Genomic DNA, 18,692 nt, shown 5'->3' with positions numbered 1-18,692 from the left:
GGCCACGCACCTCCTCGTGTGCCGTGCCCGCATTCATTAGTGTTTGCTAATAGCAATTGACTCAAACGTCTGTTAAGGCTATACGGTGGGATCTTTCTTCGTATTTGTTTTTGTGTGTGTGTGCGTGCGTGTACATATGGGTGAAAGGGTGGTTGTCCCCACCATAGGAATGTGATCTGGGTCACCAAAATAAGACATTCTATCAACATTGAAGTACATCAACGAAGCGAATAGAAATCAACGCAAAACAACGTCATTTAAAAACAAAACATGAGCACAAACACCCGCAAATCAAAAGCAGCGCATGAACAATCATAGAAAGTGAATTAAGTACATTTCTTGAAAAGAAAGTTCAACTCGCTGCACCTGAGAACCTGGTCTCATCCACAGATGGTGGCTGAGGCTCCGCGAACATTGTTCCGCCACTCGCCGCACACGCACACACGCACGCACACGCAAGCACGCACGCACACATCTCCGTCTTACCGGCCGTCGTGGCGCAGCGTATCCTCCACGGCCTGCAGCGCGGCGGCCAGCGACGCGCTCGTCTCCTCCAGCCGGTGCTGCGCCACCTCGGTCATGCCCGACCGCAACTCGGGCCTCCCGCCATCACCGGCCGCCACCGTCGCAGCTTCCCTGCCGCCCCCGGGCGACTCCGGCGGACGCTCACGATCGTCCCTAACCGGCGCTTTGGCGCGGCTCTTCTCTACCGGTGTGGCTGCAGGGTCTTCCATTCTCCCTGGCGAGTGAGGGACCGACCTCTGGTTGCTGCTGCTGCTGTTGTTGGAGGGCTCGGAGGAGAAGAGGTGAGCGTGCAGGGGTGGCTTCTTGTGAGGTCGGCCGGCATCGCGCTTGAAGACGACGTCCTGTTCGGAGGGGGACGCAGCGGTGCCCGTTTTGACCGACATGGGAGGTGGAGGCGGCGGAGGGGGCAAACTTCCCGGTGGATAGTCCCTGCTGCCGTCTGAACAGGAAAACAGAGCCAAAACCGTCGCGTATTATTGGTCATCGTCTTCCCAGGCCTGTGTGAGCTGCTTCGATGTGAATCGACATCTCCGCAGTTTCTCTGAATGAGAAATGCTAATTATAATTGTGATGGTGACGACGATGATGCTAATGATGCTGATTCAAATAAATGCGACTTAACAGGTAGGTTCCAATATGATAAACTGTTAATACGGACAATTTATTTACACTCTTGAAAGCGAAAAATCACGCATTCTGTGATAATGCACTCACTAAAGTAAGCCGTTACATTTTAACATCAACGTAAATATCCATATATATTTTAAAAACAAGATGGCACCGCACTTTAATCACACCCCCCCCCCCTGCGATTGAGCGCAGTGAAAAGGTCATGACCTTTGCCGGTGGACGAGTGCACGGAGGGCTTCTTCATGAGTGGAGGCGGTGGTCCGGGAGGCCTGGTCTGGCCGAAGGACGTGGCAGACGGCTTGGGGGAGACGGTGGGCTTGGCCCGGTCTCCCGTCCCCGTGGGGAGCTGGGCAGCCTCGGCACCGCGGTACGGCGGCGGTGGTGGCGGCAGCGGGGGCTGCGCAGCCGCCCTCGGCTGCACCCTGGCCACGGCGGCCTCGCCGCTCTTCTGAGGGCTCCTTGCCTTCGGCCTTCGCTTGACCGTGTCCGTCTCCGTGAGGTTGATCTCCGGGGCGCCCAGCCCCTGCTCGAAAGCGGACGGGTCCTCGACGGACGCGAGGAAGGCCGCGTTGTCCACGTTCCTCGACCCGTCGCCGTGGGTCGGGCCCAGGGCCTCACCCTTGATGACGTTGCCCTCGTAGTCCAGGGCCTCGCCCCTCGTCGGAGACCAGCCGTTTTTGGGCCGCTGCTTGATGGTCTGGTTTCCCTCCTCGGCGAACGGGATGGATTCCGCCGAGCTTCCCTGAGAAGAACAGGGGCTGCTCTCCATTCCCAGCTGCTTTGCCGGAGGGAGGCCGCCTTCGGGGGCGGCTTTCTGAACTCCGACCTCCAAGCGTGACGAGGCACACGGCGGCTCGCTCGTCGTCCGTTTGCGAGCGCCCGTTTTAAGCTCCGACGAAGCTGCGTCGACGCTCGCAGCCGCGCTGTACCGGTTCTTGCAGTGCATGGCGGCAGGGACGGCCGCGTCCCTGGGCACGTTGGCCACTTCCGCCTTCTTCGCGCTGCTCACGCGCCGCACGGCAGGCGCTCCGTCCGGTTTACCGTGTCCGGTGCCGAAACGGTCTTCGAGCTGGCACCGCGAGCGCGAGCTCTTATCCGTTGCGTCCTTGCCGACGACGTGGGCCGAGAGGGCCTCATCGACCCTGGGCATCGGCGTGTCTCTGTGCGCGGCACGGTCGCTGTCGGCGTCGGCTTGCGGCAATGCGGCCCTGACCTTGCGCGTCTCGCCGGGGGAAGGGCTCTCAGGCGAGCACGCCGGGACGAGGCCTCCGAGCGCTGACTTCTCCAGCATGGCGGCGATGCTACGCACGCTCGGCGGCCCGCCGCTCGCCTCCGACAGCTTGTTGCCGTTCCAGTCCGTGCTCTTCTCCAGCGCGTCCCGGCGAACCGGGGGGACGACGTCCTCCTCCCACCGCCGCCGCCGCTGTAGCCGCCACTCCTCGCCTTCGGCCTCCGGGTCCTGGGTGTCGGCGAGCGTGGATCCCGAGGCGACGGTGGAGCTCGAGCGCTTGGGAGGCGTCGGCGGAGGCCCCCGCTTACGCTGCCGCACGGCGAACGAGTGGCTTCGGTTGACGGTGCCGTCCCCGGCGTCCGGCGGTGGCGGCAGCGGGAAGCCGCGGCCCCGCACCGAATGGCTGCGGCCCACGCGCCGGCCCAGCGTGGCGTAGGAACCCGGCCCGTACTTTCCTCCGGCCGGCGCCACCGTAAAGAGAGCGTCGGACGAGAACGGCCGCGGCTCGTCGTCCGCCGCCGATGCCGCCTCGTGCTCCCCGTCCGACGCGGCGCCGCCCCCGTACCGGCTCAGGCTCTGCGAGCGCTTCTTGGCCGGCCTTACCGCCACCCCGGCCTCCAGCGGAAGCACGGGCATGGCACCGGCGAGCCGCGTGGTGCCGGGTCCAGTGGGAGGCTCGGAGCGCGTCTGGGCATAGGCCGGGCCCTTGGTCGCGGGCGGAGGCGGGAATGGGAACGCCACGGGGGAGCGTGGGGAGTCCTGTAGCTGCCGCTGCTGCTGCTGCCGCTGCTGCTGCCGCGCATACGGAGGCGTCCGCACGACGTCGCGAGGCCGGGCTGGGCTGTGGCCCGCCGCGCCGGGCGGCTTGCCGGCTTTGCCGCCACCCGGGCAGGGGAAGACGAACGCCTGCGGGGAGCACGGCGGGTGGGGCGGGGAGGTCGCGGCGGCCTCACGCGATCCCGGCGTGCGGGGGGGGGTGAGGCTCTGCGGAGACGGGGACGCGAGCGGGGCCTTGGTCGGTGTGTGTGGCGGCGTGAAGGTACTGAACGTCGGGGAGGGCTGGCTTGGCAGGCTCCACTGCTGCGCGAGCGGAGGCCTGGGCTTGGGCTGCACGGCCGGGCCGGCCGTGGCACCGCTGCTCCTTTGCTCTGGGGGGAAGACGACGCTTCCCTCACCGCAGCCGCCGCCACCGGCGCCGTCCCTGCCCATCTGCTGCTGAAGAGGCTGTTGGTAGTGCCACTGCTGATGTTGATGATACATCTGCTGTTGATGCTGCTGATTCTGAAGCTGCTGGTGATGATGATGACGCTGCTGCTGCTGGTGGTGATGGTGCGGGCTTATTCCACCGCCCGTGTTTAGGATCGGTCCCGAGCCAGATCGAGCCTGGAGGCCACCGCCCCCGCCGCCCAGGCTCTCCTGCGAGTTGCTGGAGGCGCGCGAGCACGCTAGCACCACGGCCGTGGGCTGCGAGTTCCCGGAGCCGCCAGAACGGCCGCCGAGGCTCTCCTGGCTCGCCGAGACGTCCCCGCCGTAGCGGATGGCACGCGCCACCAGCCCGGCGCTGTCCCGCGTCACGCCGGGGCTCAGCGTCGCCAGGCACGCGACGCCGCTCATGGCGGCCTGCAGCTCGGGGCTCAGCTCGCTGTCCTGGAACGTCGACAGTTTTGGTGAGCGGCACGAAGCCGGGGAGCCGGGCTGCGGGTGATGCGGCGGTTGGGGCAGCAGCGGCTGCGCCGGCGAAGGAGAGCCAGGGTCTCCCCCCGGGCCGTGCGACACGATCGCCATGGTGGTGGTCGATGCCGGGGACGCCGGGCCCGGGCGGCGCTTGAGGGTGCCGCTGGCGGCGACCGCGCCCTCCAGACGGGCTTGGTGCTGCTCCTCAAAGCGCTGCAGCTCGCTCAGCCGCCGCACGGCCAGCATCAGCTTCTTCTGGTGACCTGCGGGGCGGAGAGACGTAAGAGAGCGGTCGTCCAGGGGCACCGGTTTACCGTCCCCCATGGTAACGATCGTGCAAACGGGGTTTGTGGCTTCCTTTAGGGGAGCCGGGAACATGCTCACAATGCACGCGTAGAACGGCGCGTGTGAGAATAATTTTACATTTTATGCATTTTTTTCGAATGGTATGCAAATTGTATGCCTTGGGCAAAGGAGCAGAGACATCCGAACAAATAAAAAAAACACAAACGCAATGGTAAACACAAGACCAGAAAATATATTCTGGAATCAAATCGCAATTCGAGATTGTTATAGATTATGAATGGCGTTTTGTCTACGCATTAAATTGTAATCATGATTCACGGCCCTTTGTCAAGCCACTGCTGAGTTGGAGGTGTTTTGACCATACTTCACCACGCTCGTCATTGCGGGTTGCTGAAGAGGGGAGCTCAGTACCGCCACTCGTGTTAGCCTTGACTGGGAATCAAACCCAGGCCTATGGGCTCATAGCCCAGTTCACCAACCACTGTCACCACTTTACCATATTCCGATTATATGCCATTACTCCAGAAATCAAGGCACTTAATGAAGAAACACCGACTCTTGTTATACATTTCCAGTGACCTGTTAACCTGATGATGCTGGACATACATCTTGTGATATTCCTCTCCAACTACAACATCGGTGGTGCTTCTGAGGTTGTGATACATTTGGCGCGTTTGATTCACGTGTCAATTTTATTAATCGGCTGTACCAGGCGGGGGAGGGTTCAGCGACACGCATTTTTACAGCGACCTAACCCGAAAGCCTCCACTCACCCACTCTTCAGGTTCCACTCCCAACACTGAGAAACGTCACTTGGGAAATGGCCGCGACGACACTTTACTTGCCAGGATTGCATTCAGCAGGCCTCTCTCTCTCTCTCCTCACCACGAGGTGGCACTCTTTCACAATGCACCTCAAAGTGTTTCACGACAAGCCAGGTTGGGTCCACGACCCTTTTAAAAATGTTGCTTTCGAGGCTTGGATGAGTCGCATTATAACGCAGGGGGGAATATTTGAAATGTGTAAAAAAACATGTTTTTACAGTTCTACTGCTGATCCGCATGGATGGTAAGGTTGAGACTGTAGTGAGTTTCACGCACAAGAAGTCGATTTCATCCTGCGTGCTAAGTGGAAGGGTTGTATTTGGCTTGCCAGTAGTCCTGGTTTTCCCAGGATTGTCCCCATTGTGAAATCGTAGCTGTCCTGGGAAATCTGTAATTCTTTCCGGGGATGTAAAAAAATCCTGGTTATTGTCAGTTGGGTAATAATAATACCACTACTCAAGACACGGTGCATTTACAAGCAGTTCTCCCCTAGTATTCCGGTACTGTGAGATGTTGATATATTGTTGTTCTTCTTCCCACATGTCCTGCTTTCCTTTACCTCAATTGTGGCAACCCTGGGTTGCATTAAACACCTTCCGTGGTTTTCCTTTCCGCCTACTGGGAAAATCAGGAACAGGTGGCAACCCAAATTAAATTCAGCCACTTGATTTAAATCCCAGGATTTCCATGCAGGATGAAATCTCAAGTTCTCACGTGTGAAAAATCCTACAAACTCAACCGGATCATCCACCATGCAACGAAGGAATGATTGACGAATGAATGAATGAAAACTATGAACTATGAATAAAACTCTGACAATTTCAGAAAGCGACCTGGCCACTAATGATATCTCAACCAAAAGGACCCTGAGAAAAATATACGCGACTATGGGGAGAGTGAACACGCAAACTCCAAATATACAGCAGGCGGCAAGGGTCGGGATCGAACCCACGACCTCCTGTATACCAGGCGAGGTAGTTAACATCCTGCGCCACCGTGGCGCCCAGAATGAATGTGTGAGTGTACGCTGCAGGACTGGGGAGGCGTACCCAGCTTGGTGATGCCGATCTCGTGCAGGTCCTCCCAGGTGATCTCGGACACAAACTCAAGCTTCTCGTAGCCGTTCTCCACCAGTGTGGCATGGTACTGGGCCAGGCCGATGAGCGCGAGCCATTCCCCCAGTCCCGCCTGCAGCACACCGCAACGCACGGCACGGAAGTCGGGGTCAAGCAGATGAAGGTGCAGCCTCTGCAATCGCTAATCCTGGCACAACAGAGACTACTGGCGACGGGAGCTCTTGGACATCCTGCATAGAAGACATTTGAGTCGACTCTGCCATGCTGGCCAGATCGCCTTCTGGAAAAGAGGTACCCACGGTTTTCCCGAACGCACGCGACCTGCCGATCGACTCACTGTGGTGAACCCACTCACACTGCTGGGTGGACAGAGGCGGCGTGGGGTGGGGGGGGGGGGGCATTTAAGAAACTCGCACCAACGTTTCAACTGCCGCGCCTTGAGATCGAACCGGAGACCTCTAAAATTGATTGCGAGGACTGTGCGCTGCTAACCATCGCACCAGCGTCTCCGTTGACGTAATAAATCCCTAATGGCGGCGAAGAGTCCTGCTGTGCGTTGTAATGGGGAATGCCCGCTGCTTTAGCAAGCGGTGAGACGAGATGTCAAAAGTATTAATGAAATACTTTCAGCGTGGATTGCCGCCGCGCGAGCGGTGGCCCACTGGCATCTCCCGAGCGGCATGCGGCTCTTTAATCCACCGTACGCGGCTCTATCGAAGGACAGTAGCAAAGAATAATGAATATCTACCGTGCTGTGTGGAAAAACTGTTAATACATGCACTCACTGTATATATACACTTGGCTCTGTGCAGAACTCACAGGTACTTTTTGTCTCTTGGTCTGTTAGAGGTTGGCCACCCCTGTACTAAGCTATCTACAGCTACGTTCTCCACACTCAACTGATGCGGGTGGGCGTTTCTCACCTAAGGCCACGTTCTCCACACTCGACTGATGCGGGTGGGCGTTTCTCACCGATGGCCAGGCTTTCCACACTCAAATGATGCGCGTTGGAGTTTTTCATTTAGGGCCTAGTTCTCCACACTCAACTGAAGCGGGTGGGCCGTTTCCCATCCCGCGCGATCGGTGCACTGACCGGTCTGTAGTCCGGCAGCCAGTCCTGCACGTTCAGCTTGCTGATCTCCGACGTGATTTTCTTGCGATGTCCAGGTTTGGTCACACCAATCGCAGTCAGGTCCTATGGGCGAGCGAGAAAACAAACCACGAGAGATCTTGAGAAAGTGAACGTGGAACTGAGGTCAATAGGATCCCCTGGGAGGCGATGTCATGTTGCTACTTCTGAAGCGACCCCGAGAGGCATTTTATTTGTTCCCAGCAATGGATGCTGCCCAACCGTATCGCCCGTAAACAATCGCATATGCTGTCCGCTACTCGTGACGCGATTTTCTAGGCTCATCGCCTCAACGTGACGTTTTAAAGGTGACACTCTTCATCAACAACAGCCATTCCAAGAAGGAGAAGAACAAGAACAATTTGATATTTCGATAAGTGTCGTTGTCAGTCGCAATATCCCAAATTAAGTAAACATTACGTGTACAGTGTTCCCTCTTTATTCACTAATTTGTTATCCGTGATTTTGGCTATCTGCGAGTCGCATTTGGAACTCGACGACTGCACCGAGAGAGAGAGAGTGATGAGATGAAGTGATGGGAGAGAATTGATGTCAAAATAGTCACGTATTTAATAGCTTATTTACGTATTTATTTCAGGTAATTTTAGTAGGCCAATATTGTTATCTGCGGAATTTGCAATTCACGAGCATCTCCGGGAACGCATCCCTCGCGAGTAACGAGGGAATACTGCAATTGTTTGTGTGCGGTCAGCAGTAGCTGGGCCGACACCACGAAGTCACTGTGATTGAGAACCTGCCGAGCTAAGGATCTCGTGTCTGCGAGCTCAGCACTCTGATATGGACACTAAACACCCCTGAGGAGTGAACTGGCCGATCCCCGCCTTGTGTTCGCTGACTTTTCCCGGGCTTACCGCCATAAGCGGCATCTGAATGTGGACTCACGTGCTCGATTATGCATAAAAAACACTCGCAGCCGAGATAGGGGGTGAAATGGACAATTCTCTTCTGCAGGGAAAGAGAAAAGGAGGGAAGCCAACGTGGCTTCGGTCTGGGGCTCAATCTGGCCGGAGTCACAGATCGATTCGCCTGACAGATGTTTCCAACAATAGAAAACGGCCTGTCGACGTATGTCATTAGCACATCAGCAACAGAGCGGAAAATGCAGACTCGCGCTGGGGTGGAACGTACTCGGTCATGGCCAGCGCTGAGGGTGGCACTCACAAAGCGATTACACCGTTTTTATTTCCAGGGTAAATGCCATCATGACGGAGGAGCGGAACAGTGAAGAGCGCACTGTGGTGTCACCGAACCGCGTTTGGTTTCTGGCCGCCGCTAATGCCAGCGGCGAGTGTTCTGGGTTCCCTTCATCATCCCACACTGACTGGCGAGGAGGCCTTCACCCAACAGTGGACTGACAAAGGGCTGCACGTTATTATAATTGTACTGGCAGGAACCTCTGGTTACACCAGCCCACAGGGGATTATTGTGTCCATCCGTCCGTCGTGCAGGGAGGGGCTGGGTGGGGAGGGAGGGGCTGGGTCGTGAGGGGAGGGTGGGGAGGGGCTGGGTGGGGAGGGTAGGGAGGGGCTGGGTGGGGAGGGTGGGGCTGGGTGGGGGGTGGGAGGGGTGAGGCTGGGTGGGGAGGGGCTGGTCACCCCGTGGTGCCCTTATAAAACTCAACGTTTAACCTACTCACGCCGGCTTGTGCCCACCCTCACAGTCGGGCATATTTGCGGAATACACCACGCCACCGTTGACCCTGGCCATTGACCGAGCAACCCAACGTTCCTACCAGCTCCCTCCGCAGGAATGTGTTTATATAATGCCAACCACATGTGGGGGGCCATGCCCTTAAGACAACCTGGGAATCTCTGGAGTCACACCCTCATCCCCAGGGTCACGCCCTCACCTCAGAGTTCAAGTCCTCACCTCTGGGGTCATGCGACTGATGGTGGGGAGGTCGTAGCCGGCGTTGATGAAGTTGTCAACGTACTGCTCCAGCTGAAACTCACGCAGCCACAGGTAGATGGCCTCCGCTTCCTGCGGAAACACGCGACCCGAGTCGTACTGCCGCCTCCGGGAAGTTGGACAGACAACGATGGTCTGTTGCTGGGGCTTGGTCTTTTACTTTGGCCTCGCAATTACGATGATATCACAAGCAGCAGGGCATGACAACTGATGAGATCGAGACAATAAAGAACAATGATATAAATTACGGTATGGTGGTGGACTGGCGGCGCTGTGGTTAGCACACGACATGATGAACCTGGAGACCTGAGTACAGTACCTGAGTTCGATGCCCAGCCGTGGCGAACATCAGGAGTGAGTGATATCTGAAACTAGTCCTGATCACTTCCTCCAAACCACACTAGTGAAGTATGCTCCATCGACACCTGTAGCTGACACAGCGTGGAGATCTTCGTCCGGCAGTGCTTTGCAAAGGGTTTAAAAGCAGGCGCCTGCCTAGATTATAGTCTGGCTTTCAGATGTGCTGACTCAGTAACTACAACATGAGCCTTAGCCTCATGAGCCACTTCTATATTAGTAACCATTTAATTAACCTGTCGGTTGATGGGGTAGGGTGGGGGGGGAAGCTTTGTAGCGAGCATCCCCTGGACCAGAAATCCCCAAGGGCATAATTTGTTGCGGCTGGAAATTTAGAAATATAAAATCCATACGTAAAGATATGTGTTTGAAAGGACATTGACAATATGGCATCTGTGACAAGAGTCAAAGAGTGTGTTATTTACGTTCGCTGGAAAGTGGTAACGTGTCTTGGATTCATGAATCTGGGGTCAGGGCTGATGGAGAGGATGATGGGGGGAGGCGGGTGTGGGGGGCGCAGGGAAGCAAGAGGCTTAACAAACTGCATTTGTCACAGCCAAATCAAAAACAGTCTGGGCGTCGCACGAGAGATGTATATCAACTTTGGCAATCCTCCACGGGTCCCCTCGGATTTAAAAACACAACTTCATCCTGCGACCGCTTCGGAGTTGTTCGTGGCGAGACAATCTCGTCTGATGTCAGGCGAACCCAAGAATAGGTGCTTGATGGGGGGGAGGGCCTGGGAGGGAATTGTTAAATGTCAGCCGTGCAACCTGTCTTGAACGTAACGCCTTAAGACCGAAACAGGAGGATTTTTCCACAACTCTGACTGTGGCCTGATGATGCTGGTTGTAATTAACAGCGAAACGCCGTACTCAGATTGTAAATGTTGTGGATTTACTCTCCAACACACCGGTGTGCTGTACTCGATACGAATTGGCACATTCTGTTTACATCACAAACCTTACTAATTAGCTATGTCAGGTGGAGGCGGGTTGAACGACACATTTCTATTTTACGCAATCTCACCCAAAAACCTCTATTATGGATAATATTGGTCGCGAAAGTCGATTGTGTGTTTAACTGCCTTTATTGAACGCTCCGACGGGGTGGCGGGGGGGACTGGCGTTGATGCGGAGCGACAGACACACATCGCTGGATGACGAATTGCAGCTGCACGCGAGCGGGGAAGGCAGCAATTGATGTTGTCGGTGGGGTGAGAGGGGATGGGAAGGAATTCCATCCAGCAGAATTGATGATGATGAGGATGACGGAGATAAATAATAAATAACCGGCCGCTCCCAGTGGGCGAGTATTTATTTTATCCGGCTTGGTCGTGTTGTGACAGATTGATAATTATTCACAATGTGAAGGTCATGGGTTCAAGTCCCAATTAAAATATCTCTTGTTGTGGTCAATCGAAAACCACTGTGGAAAGCCAACAGTGATTTTACTCTGACAGCTGGACTGGTCCTTGCCAAGGGAATGCAGACATTCTGGATTTAAGACTGCAAATCGGGTTGCACAACACCCCGATCGCACGTATGAGCCTTCAAACCCCTTTTTTGACAACGGCTACTGTCGGCTTGTTTGTGTTAAATGATGGACAATCTAAAGCTCATTGCCCGATGGAATCCTGTTATTTGGTAAAATAACAGGAGGACTTTTGTAATATGACGGCACGCAAAATGAGTGTGCGCGAAATTACACTCGCTTTGGTGAAACGATGTTTTTAAGTGGTCAAACGTTACGGGAAAAAAACACAGAGTACCTTGCGGGCGGTGAAAGATGGAAATGACCACATAAATACAATTCACCAACGTTCACTTAACAACACAGAACAAAAGACAAAGATCCACGCCCGGCCGCCTTTGTCTCCCTAGCAGCGATGCTTACACACCGCACCAGGTACTTAATTAAGGCTGAGTCGACCTAGGGGAGGCCCAGAACCGGTTCAAATATTCGCGATCGTTATTGGTCGTGAGCGTGAATCAAACTCAGTTAACGCAGCGCGCTAAACGCGACACTACCACTCGGCACACAGCACGCTGGCGCGCACACACGCCGAACTCCGTGATCTCACCGTAATGTCAACAACCACACTGGGTTCTCTGGTACCGTGGCACGGCAGACATGGCAATGTGCTCATAATAATAATAAAAAAGAGACTGCTTCCTGTCAAAAGACAGACTGTGCATTCACACGCCGCGGAACAAGCACGCAACACTCTTGCACCTCATCGCCGTCGCTCACCTTGTCGTCCGCGAATCTCTCGTGACGCTTAATCGACTTCTGCGCGGGCCTCTCGGCTCCGAGCGTGTGCTGTCCATGGCCCGATCCTAGGGACCCGCATTTGAAACAAATGTAAAACATCGTGCCAGGCAGGGAGCCAGGCCAGACTTGGCCCAACCTTGTTCTGGCTCAGACAAACTCAATTGCAGTCCAACTTAAAACTCGGCTCAAACCAGGTGAGCTCAAATCCCACGAGGCGAGTCGCGATTAGCCCCAGCATAGTCTCGCTTTACCAAGCTCAGGCCAGCCCAACTGAGCTCAACGTAGCCCAGCTTATCTAAATCGTGCCCAGCTTGAACCAATACACCCCAGCCTATCTCAATCTAGCCCAGCCCAGTTCAATTCTGCCGAGGCTCGCTCAATCTAGCAAAACATCTCAACTTATCCCCACACATCTCAACCTAGCCCAGCTTATTTATTTTTGTATCTATCTCAGCTTACATGAAATCAGCCCATCCTAGCTCAATGCAACTCAACCTTGCTCGAGCTAACCTCAAAACAGCTCAAACCATTGACCCCCCCCCCCTATCCTTGCTCAAGAACAACCCAGCTTTAGAGCCCTGGTGAGGCCGGCCCAGCCCAGCCCAGTGCAGTCCAAATCAGCCCAGCTCAGCCTGCCATACGTCCATCGCAGCCCAATGCGGTCCCCTGGCCCACCCCAGCCCAGCCCCTGGCTGCACGAAGCCAAGAGCCGTCACCAGCAGTGCGGCACTGCAGCCCAGGCACAGCCAAGTGGCGGGTTGTTCTGGCCACGTGCCTGAATGCGCGAGTGACCGTCAGCGGCCCCTCACTGAAAGCATTTTCCCAGGATTACCTCTTGCTCAGTTTACTGCCTGGGCATTTTCGCTGGCTCACATCGCGACGAGATTTGAAAATTATAGCCCGAGTGGTGGAGCTGCTCTAAAACAGGTTTCTGCTTTTGTGCTGAAGATGGAGAGGTAGGTGGTCAAGGAGTTCGTTTGTCCCGCCATGGTCGATCGGTGATTTTTTTGTTTTGTTATCTGACCGATAAAGTTGCGGGGCCTTAGAGGAGACGCGGAGATGTCTGGACAGGTGGGCTTCGGTGGAACGTTTGACTCACAATCAGATGGTAGCGAGTTGAAGTCCCGGTCAAGGGTCGATTTAGCTAATCGCCTCTATGTTTCACATGAGCACCGCAGAGGTTGAGCTCTGTGTTGTGCTATGGAGAGCCCGTGTGCAAGTACATATTGTAATCCATGCCGCACAAGTCGTGGGGGTTGTTGGACAGTACTTCACGGCAGGAAGCACAGACGTTGGCGTAGAGTACAGCAGTGGATCTTGCTGCACTGCCCTGTGCTGACAATGCAGCCCGACAGTAGCCAACAAAACCTGTTATTATGCACGCTGGTCGCCCATTGAAGCCAATCTTGGCTCAACCCTTTCCAGTTTGCTGTCTTTCCCCGCACCTCTGATTAGCGTGGTTGGCTATGTATGGTGCGAACAAGTTCAACATACCGTACTTACATACACACCAAGGCCGTCGGAGATGGAGCATACTTTTCTTTTTTAGCGAGTGAATCAATTCCACCGTTCTGAATTTTTTTTTTTACCACCGACCGGGAGAGGAGAGAAGCCGGACTTACCCGAGGCGTGCTCCGGGAGTTTCACCTCGGACTCGGGCACCGGCTGCAGTGACTGCACCACCTGGACGGGCTACGCGCAAGCACAGAGACACGGCGGCGAGCATCGCCCCTTGAGCCTCGGAGCAGACTGCCAGCACAAAGCGCAAAGCTCTTCCTGAGCAAGTCACCGAAGCGAGCGAGGGTGCACGCTTTTGCCGCCGATAATGCGAATGGCCGGGAATCAAACTCTGGTCAACCGGTTCAGAGCGCCAGTACCCTCACCACCTTTACCCGACATCAGGCCCAGGCTCCAGTTCCACACGGATGGGGTGGTGGGGGGGGGGGCTAGTCGAGGTGTTGTGTGGAAGGCCACGACAAACTAAACTATAAACTAAACTATTTTTTATTTTAGCAAGTAATGCACGTTGAGCTGTATAGCTCTTTTTCAGAAGCGACCTGGGCACAAATGATTGCGCAACAAGGTGGCTTATCACGTGGACATTTATACAGGCCAAATACTGTAAACGAGTGTTTCTAAATTAAAAAAACAGTAATACGCCTCACCCCATCACCCCCCAACCACCCCACACAAACATGAACACACAAAGATCCCGTGTATAGCCTTCACAGACTGTTGGGGTAAGTGCTGTTAGCGAGCACCTATTAAGGCTGGAACGGCACTCAAGGGGGTGGGTGTTCAGCACCACGCCCAACCACCTTTGTCTCCCCATTGGTGATGTTTCCACACTGCACCAGGTACTCATTTGAGGCTGAGCAGAACTACGGCAGGCCCAGGACCAGTCCAGATAACTTTCACTGGCGTTGGCCATGAGCGGGAATTGAACTCGGGTCGTCGAGTTCCCAGTGCAGCGCGCTAACCACAATGCTACCACTCCCCACACACATGCATGAAAACACACACATACATACAGACATGTCAATGTACTCAAAACGGGTGCACATTCATCGCTCAACACGCATAATCAAAGGGCACATACAGAAGCATACAAAGCGTGCACACAAACGCATTTCAGTTTTACAATTTCCGTCTACACAAAATGTTTTGAAATCGCGTACAACAAAAATACACACGTTATAGCTGGTGGGAATTGAGCGTGGCACACCTAGCTAAGGGAAACACCTATTCCATTAAAGCACAGCCTTGAGTTTTGAGATAGTAGTCTTAATGAATAAAAATGTTTGTAGCCAAGACTGGATTTCATTCTCTTGGAATAACTTAACACACTGCTTGCAGTATTTGGAATCCTGCACGTTGGTTGCCCATTCATAGTGCGCTGCCAGACCCTGGCCGCTGTTCTTGCAACCGGCGCCAGCGTCACGGTCCCACCTTTTGCCCAGATTGTGAAATTGCTTGTAAATGATTTCACTGGGAAAGACCACACAACAGCAAATGCCTCCTGTTGTGAAACTATAGCAGACCACTCTCCGTCGTGTGGCTGTGGTCACCCAGAACAGACCGTGGAATACATAACGACTCAACGCCAAATTTACAAACACGAAGGAGGTATCACCACAGTGATTCACCACTCAGTCGCTACTCCTGACACAATCATCTGGCACAACCAGCTCAATCTAAAAAGATCGTTGTTGCTCTAAATCAACATCAATCTCATGAAGAAAAGGGAGACTGCACACGACTTATTCGAGACATACAGCGTGGGAGGAATGGTGCGAATGCCATATGTGCTCATGATTCGATTTGATTCGTTGGCACTCACACTCTGGGTGCTATTTCTGGCTCGTGCCTATAATAAACACGTGCAGCTACATTGGAAATTACAGCACGAGAACATGAATGCTGCACCACGCAATGTGGTTCACTTGCAAAAAAATTGGAAACATTTTTACGAATTCAGAGTCATATTGTGCAACGGAGTTTCAATCATCTGTAAGCCATGTCAAGAGGATTTTGGTGAAATTGCACAATGCATGGGGCAAGACTGGTGCTCGAGCACAATTTATTTTCTCGCCAGATTTTTGCCACGAGCTGGCAGCTGTACCCCACGAACAAAGATGAATGCACCCCTTGCACAACTGTACGTTTCAAGAGCAGCGAGGTGTTAGGTATTATTATTATTATTTTTTCCTCTCGGGGCATAAAAAGAAATGAAATTGAATCGAAGAATGCATCCATAATATTGTGACAACTTGCACGAGTTGTGGCAACGTTGACAAAACGGCAAGTCTGAAAGCAGGAGGCGAGCATTGAGCGATGATGATAATGAGTGAAGCGTTAGGCCACTTGGTGCTTCAACTCCGGCCAATTTCACTTGTGTAGTGAGATTCATTTTGGATGACCATGTATAGGAGTTACACACATATCAAACGCTCAATTATTAAACCATTACAAGTTGAATTCTCTGAAAAGTGTGCACCCGCTGGGTGTCAAATATTAACACGGAAGGCCATAAAGCAGCAGCGGCTAATACGTGGATCATGATCCGAGGGTGGATCACGATAGATTTCGTTGTGGATCTCAGGAACAAATCAAAACAAACACCTCCAACATAAGCACAACAGCAACTTTCGTTGGCTGCAGCTGATGGCAAAATAAAAAAAATCCCCGACTGAGGAATTCGTACGCCGAGAACATAATCACGTCTACCAATAGATGGCAGAAGCCCTCTACATCTACAGTATATATTACAGGGTCAAAATCCGCCCAGGCGAATTGTTGGTTACAGCTTTCCGCTGTTGGAAATCGCGCAGCCTGTCGAGATCCGCCAGAAAGGATCACGGTGCTTCGTGCCCTGGCCGCTGGTGCCGTAACGCAAACAGAGCCTCGCGTTCGTCAGGCCACATTGGCCACAATCCCACGTTGAAGGCGAAGCCTTGTTCGGCCGTTCCACGCGTTTCTAACACAGGACGCTCGCTAGCGCGCGCGTGCGTGCGCCCGGGAGTGTGCCGCTGCACCTTGGCCGTCTCCCCGTTGCTCGCGTGGTGCTGCCCGTTGCCGCTTCCAGCGCTCTGCCCACTGCCCGAGCTGCGGCTGCTGCCCACGCTGCCCGTGCTGCCGATGCTGCTGCGGTCTCCTCCTAGTGGCGCCAGTCAGAGGTGGTGGGGGGGGGGGGGAGAACAAGCGGTGCGGTTCTGTCAGCGCAGGGAAAAAACGGCGCCGCGGATGGTGGGGGGGGGGGTCACGCTCCATGCATTGCAGCGGGCAGAGCGAAGGGGCTCGCAGTCAGAAGGTTGCGAGTCCTTGGTGGTTTGCTCAGCCCATCATCCCTCTGGGGTCGATAACGTGAGTACTACCACATTGTGGGGAAGTCAACGGTGGTTGTTGCGTGGAAAGACTCGTCCCTGCCATAGGAATGTGGAATTTGTATCACTGGCGGAGGGCCGTAAACGGAAGATGGGCACTCACGTGCTCTTGTGTTTAGGAACTCACTTTGACTTTGCAAAGACTCAGACTGGATTGCCTTACAGACTGCGATGGCAAGTGCTTTAAAATAAATTATATAACGTGCAGTTCTTTGCTAATCCACTGCTGGATGAAGGCCTTCCCCCAATGCAGTGCCAGTCGTTTGACCATATTTCACCACACTGGACAGTACGGGATGCTGGAGGAGGGGGCTGAGGCATGATGGTTCCTTTCACTCACCATTGACATTAGCCATGGCCAGGAATCAGACTCACGTCTCGGAGTTCATAAAACAATTGTATCCAACTATATTTCATGTCCATCTAATAATATGTTGAAATCCAGTGCGGAATAAGAGGCATGGAATCACAAGGAATCGCCGACTGCATGACAAGAAAGTATCTCGACGATGGACTCGTAGACACAATGCAAACATATCTCGATGACTGCTCAGAATACAACACACAAAGAGAAATATCCCCCCTATAGCCCTAACAGACTGTTGGGGCAAGTGCTGTTAGCGAACACTTATAAAGGCCAGCATGGTACACGAGAGGGTGGGAAGCCAACACCACGCCTGGCCACCTTCGTTTCCCCAGTGGCGATGTTTACACACCATGCTTGCTACTCATTTGAGGCTGAGTCGACCTAGGGGAGGCCCAAGACCGGTTCAGATAATCGCCACTGATGTTGGCCAGGAGCAGGAATCGAACTCGAGGCGCCGAGTTCATAGTGCAGCGCGCTAACCACGACACGGCCGCTCCCCATTCCAACACACACTTGCCCTCGAAACCCCACAGTGAGGGAGGCACCGTGTGGATTTTAACGGCTCGTTCAACTGCACCCTGCGTGTTTTTCACTGTCCTGTTTCACTCCAGCACAATTGATAACAAATGGTCAAATTCACTAAAGGCTTCATTTGTATCCTCTCTGCATGTGACTAACGAGCCAATTAAATAAAACAAAAGGGAGAAAATAAATATAATTGCTTTCAAAAGTTACGTTTATTTGTGTTACTATTCATGGGGAAAAAACATGTTTTTGAACAGAGCTTTTAACAATCCTAAGCCTGCTGGCGATAGGCCCGTGCACATTTCCCTGATAATGATGGTTTGAATTTCTTCTCAGCTGCCGGCCATATGCTACCATCAATCTTCCCATCTGCGTTGGCAATATTATTTTTGTTAATCATACAGCAGAAAGGAAGAAAAAAAAACCCATTCGACTCATTTTTTTAAACGCCCAGGATTTACTGGACGTTATTATTGCACCCATACCAGACCGTGCAAGGCCAGCGTAAAGCTATGCCAAACATTTTGTGGTAAGCAATAAAAGGAAAAGAAAATATGCCATCTGATTCTGAATCTAATTGTTAATGTCCTTGTCAGATGTTCGTCGCATGTTTAATGGTAAAAGTGAAAAACAAGCCGTCTAAAGTAAGCAATTTTTTTATGAACCCCATATATATTTTATTACTTTCAAGAAAATTGATTTACAATTTAGATGTATTGACAAAACAATGCTCAGGCCTCATACTAATACGAGCCACAATGCATTATCGAAGCCACAGGCAGGAGTTAAGAGCACATGACTACTCAATCAATGTTCATTATTCAGTTCGGTTGGGTCCCATTGAGAATCATTATCTCTTGCACGGAAACCTGAAGCACAGTTATTTATTTAAAATTTAATTCATATATGTTTTGGACTGTAAACAGCACGTAATACCTTACTCCTGTAAACCAGGTTCAGGT

At 53.4% G+C, this 18,692-nt stretch overlaps 1 protein-coding gene across 1 annotated transcript in view; it reads right to left on the bottom strand.

The window, feature by feature from the left end:
• LOC144730364 (caskin-1-like) overlaps positions 1-18,692 on the bottom strand; it is a 413,671-nt gene that overhangs the window by 6,864 nt on the left and 388,115 nt on the right. Inside the window, exons 12-19 of the mRNA XM_078611135.1 lie at positions 16,491-16,612; positions 13,578-13,647; positions 11,935-12,020; positions 9,286-9,396; positions 7,360-7,461; positions 6,240-6,378; positions 1,363-4,323; positions 487-964 (exon numbers count right to left, since the gene is read on the bottom strand). Coding sequence (XP_078467261.1) covers positions 487-964; positions 1,363-4,323; positions 6,240-6,378; positions 7,360-7,461; positions 9,286-9,396; positions 11,935-12,020; positions 13,578-13,647; positions 16,491-16,612 — 4,069 coding nt within the window. The remainder of the gene's footprint in view (positions 1-486; positions 965-1,362; positions 4,324-6,239; positions 6,379-7,359; positions 7,462-9,285; positions 9,397-11,934; positions 12,021-13,577; positions 13,648-16,490; positions 16,613-18,692) is intronic.

Source organism: Lampetra planeri, chromosome 35, assembly GCF_965212315.1.
Source record: "Lampetra planeri chromosome 35, kcLamPlan1.2.h2, whole genome shotgun sequence".
Lineage (NCBI taxonomy): Eukaryota > Metazoa > Chordata > Hyperoartia > Petromyzontiformes > Petromyzontidae > Lampetra > Lampetra planeri.
This window is presented reverse-complemented; position numbering and strand designations above follow the sequence as displayed.